Source organism: Nannospalax galili, unplaced genomic scaffold (assembly GCF_000622305.1).
Source record: "Nannospalax galili isolate Female #2095 unplaced genomic scaffold, S.galili_v1.0 scaffold612, whole genome shotgun sequence".
Lineage (NCBI taxonomy): Eukaryota > Metazoa > Chordata > Mammalia > Rodentia > Spalacidae > Nannospalax > Nannospalax galili.
Genome location: NW_008333388.1, coordinates 1,225,074 through 1,227,894, shown reverse-complemented (window position 1 = coordinate 1,227,894; position 2,821 = coordinate 1,225,074). Strand labels below are relative to the sequence as shown.

At 50.1% G+C, this 2,821-nt stretch overlaps 1 protein-coding gene across 1 annotated transcript in view; it reads left to right on the top strand.

Moving 5' to 3' along the window:
• Positions 1-549: 549 nt before the first annotated feature.
• CUNH8orf74 (chromosome unknown C8orf74 homolog) overlaps positions 550-2,821 on the top strand; it is a 19,994-nt gene continuing 17,722 nt past the window's right edge. The window contains exons 1-2 of the mRNA XM_008828099.1: positions 550-597; positions 1,963-2,155. Coding sequence (XP_008826321.1) covers positions 550-597; positions 1,963-2,155 — 241 coding nt within the window. The remainder of the gene's footprint in view (positions 598-1,962; positions 2,156-2,821) is intronic.

Here is a 2,821-nt window from a genome sequence, read left to right as displayed (position 1 = left end):
GCAATGAGGTGGGAGTGTGCCATTTCTGTTCTTCAAGTGACCCAGGTGACACAGGACAGAGGAGGACAGGAGAGAGGCTGACACCTCATCCCAGCAAGTGGTATCTGGGCATAGCACTTGGGGTACCCCTCCCAAGCTGTTTTCTTTTGCAAAGAAACACAAAATCACGGACGCTGCTGCTGAGGGCAATGTAGATCTGAGGAAATGGCATAAGAAAGGACGTGAAGTCTACATGGAGACAAAACCTAACCTTTGGATAGGGAGACCAGGATGTACACAATCTGTGTGTGTGTGTGTGTGTGTGTGTGTGTGTGTGTGTGTGTTTAGAACAGCTGAGTGGCTGAGGTCGGCAACAACAGGGGAAAGGGACTAAGGTCCCTGTACTGGTGGACCGGGATGACCCGGAGTACAGTGCTGCAGCGGGACCAGGAGGGAAGAAACTCGCAACCTCAGGAACCCTATGACTTAACAAAGCCAGCCCTCCTGCTCGGGGTTCCAGGAACTGAGTCAGTCCCAGCTAGGTCTCCTAGCAACAAGGGAGGCAGGGCCATGGCACTCCTAACACCCCAGGGAGTGAAGGAAGTCTTCCAGTTTCAGGTAAAGATGGGGGCTTTTAGAGAACTTGGCTCCAGTGGCTCTAGTAGGGGTACGTGCCAGCAAAGGCTCATGGACTGCTGCCTGTTTGGGTGGCATACTCCCTCTGAGGGTATGAAACTAGAGGGTACTTGAAACTAGAATTCCAGACTCACCAGCTCCGGACCCTGCAGGCTAGTTTTTGGCCTACAGAGACATTATCTGCTGCATCAGAGCCCACCTGGGGTGGGGAAGGAAACAGGACTTGCCATCTGGGTGTCTTGGGCCCCAACAAGCCCTCTGGAGCTGTGAGCTATGTGGGGTTGAGGGAGGGCAAAGGGGCTCTTGCTGCTGGATGCTGCTGGGAAGGGCTCCCTGGAACAGAGAGGGGCATTCAGTAAAGAGGAACTGCTAGGGCCGAGGACAGGGCTCTAGGCTACCTGTCACAAGGTCTGCCATTGATCTCCTAGGGACCCCCCCCCCACCCAGAGCTTCCTTGCCCTTGGGGAGTGACACTCCTACCTAGAGTGGGTCTCTCCATCTCCCCACATCTTATTATGTGGTTCATGTGGCATTTGCTTCCAGGACTCCCACCAAGGGAAAGGTTTACCAGATCCGCCTTCTCCTCAAGGGCCCCAGAACTACTTCTACCAAGCAAGACTCATTCTATTAAAGCCTCACCAAACCTCTTCTCCACCAGCCATTCTCACTCTAGTATGAATGTATCTGGCTACTAGACTAGCTAGCTGAAAGTTGTCTTAACAAGAAATCAAGTTTTTGTTTTAGCGAACAGAAAGAGAACCATTCATTCAAAATGTGAGACTGCTTGCTGCAGCTGCACAATCCTGGAGCTAGCTTGAGAGCTCTCAAAGAAAGGAAGAATGCTAGAAAAAAGAAGTGGGGCTAGGGAGATAGCTCAGCTGGTAAAATTCTTGGCGCACAAGCACAAAGACCTGAGTTCAATCCCTAGAATCCACGCAATAGAAAGCTGTGGGTGGTGATGCAGCCTTGTAGTCCCAGAGCTAGGGAAACAAGATAGGCAGATCCCTGGGGCTCTCTGGGCAACCAGCTGAGCCTTCTCAGTGAATTCCAGGCCAGTCAAGACCTTGTCTCAGAACAAAGGTGGACACCGAGTTGGGAATGAGGCCTGAGGATGCCCTCTGGTCTCTACATACAACATACTTGCTCACACCCGTGCACCAACTCACACAGGAACACACACAGGAGAACAAGTCCTGAGAAAGGGAGGCCACACTATCTACAAACCAAAGTCTGCTTCTCTCTGGGTGTCCCCCACATTCCTGGTTATTCTCAGGATTTAGGTGCCCGCCCCCAATGGTGGTGTACCTGTAATGACATCATCTCATTTCCTCACATCACACCCTGCAGAAGCCCCAGGGGCGAGAGCATCTGCGGAGGCTCCTGAATTGGGAGGACTTTGACGAGCTGAGGGATGCCCCCCAGAGCATCCTGCTGGACACCCTCTATGACAGTGTCATCTTTGCAGTGGGAAAAGGCTTCCCATGGGTTGAGGTGGTCCAGGTGGTCAAGTTCACAGAGGAGCTGCTCAAGGAAACCAAAGGTAAGGAGAGAGGCCAGGGACACATGGGAGCCCTGGAGAGCAGGGACCTCCTAAGTGGCCTCTGAACTTGAACCAGCACAGTCTGGTATCCACTACCCCTTGCTGATCTGCAAACTCTCTATAACACTCCACACTGTACCACATGCCCAGGCTGTTGCCTTCTATTTGTTTGGCTTTATATAAACAAAGGGTGTCAGTCCCCTGCTTGGAGCCTTTCATGGACTTCGTCTTGTACCCTGAGACAGCAGGTTGTCCCCGAGAGAGTGTCCTGAAAGTGTCTCTCTTCAGCTCAGAGCTCTCCTCTGCAGAGCCATTATAGAAACAGGATGGTCTGATTACAAAGACAAAGACTTTGAGGATTCCTCTGCCATTGTCCCTTAGCACTATCGAATGAGCGTATCTTTGGATTGCATTGTGTTAGAAGGTTTAGTTTTAAAAACTGCTATTTGAATTGCTGGCATGAGCTTCATAAGACAAATCATTCAATGATTTTGGCTTGAGATTAGGACAAAATTTCCAACAATTTATGAAATGGCCAGAAACTTACTTCTCTTGCTTTGTACAATGTATTTATGCAAAGTAGCATTCTCAGCATTTTAAAATCAAAATATTGATCAACTCTGAAAAATGTTGAGGTGTACTACATTCTACAGCAGAAAATATTCA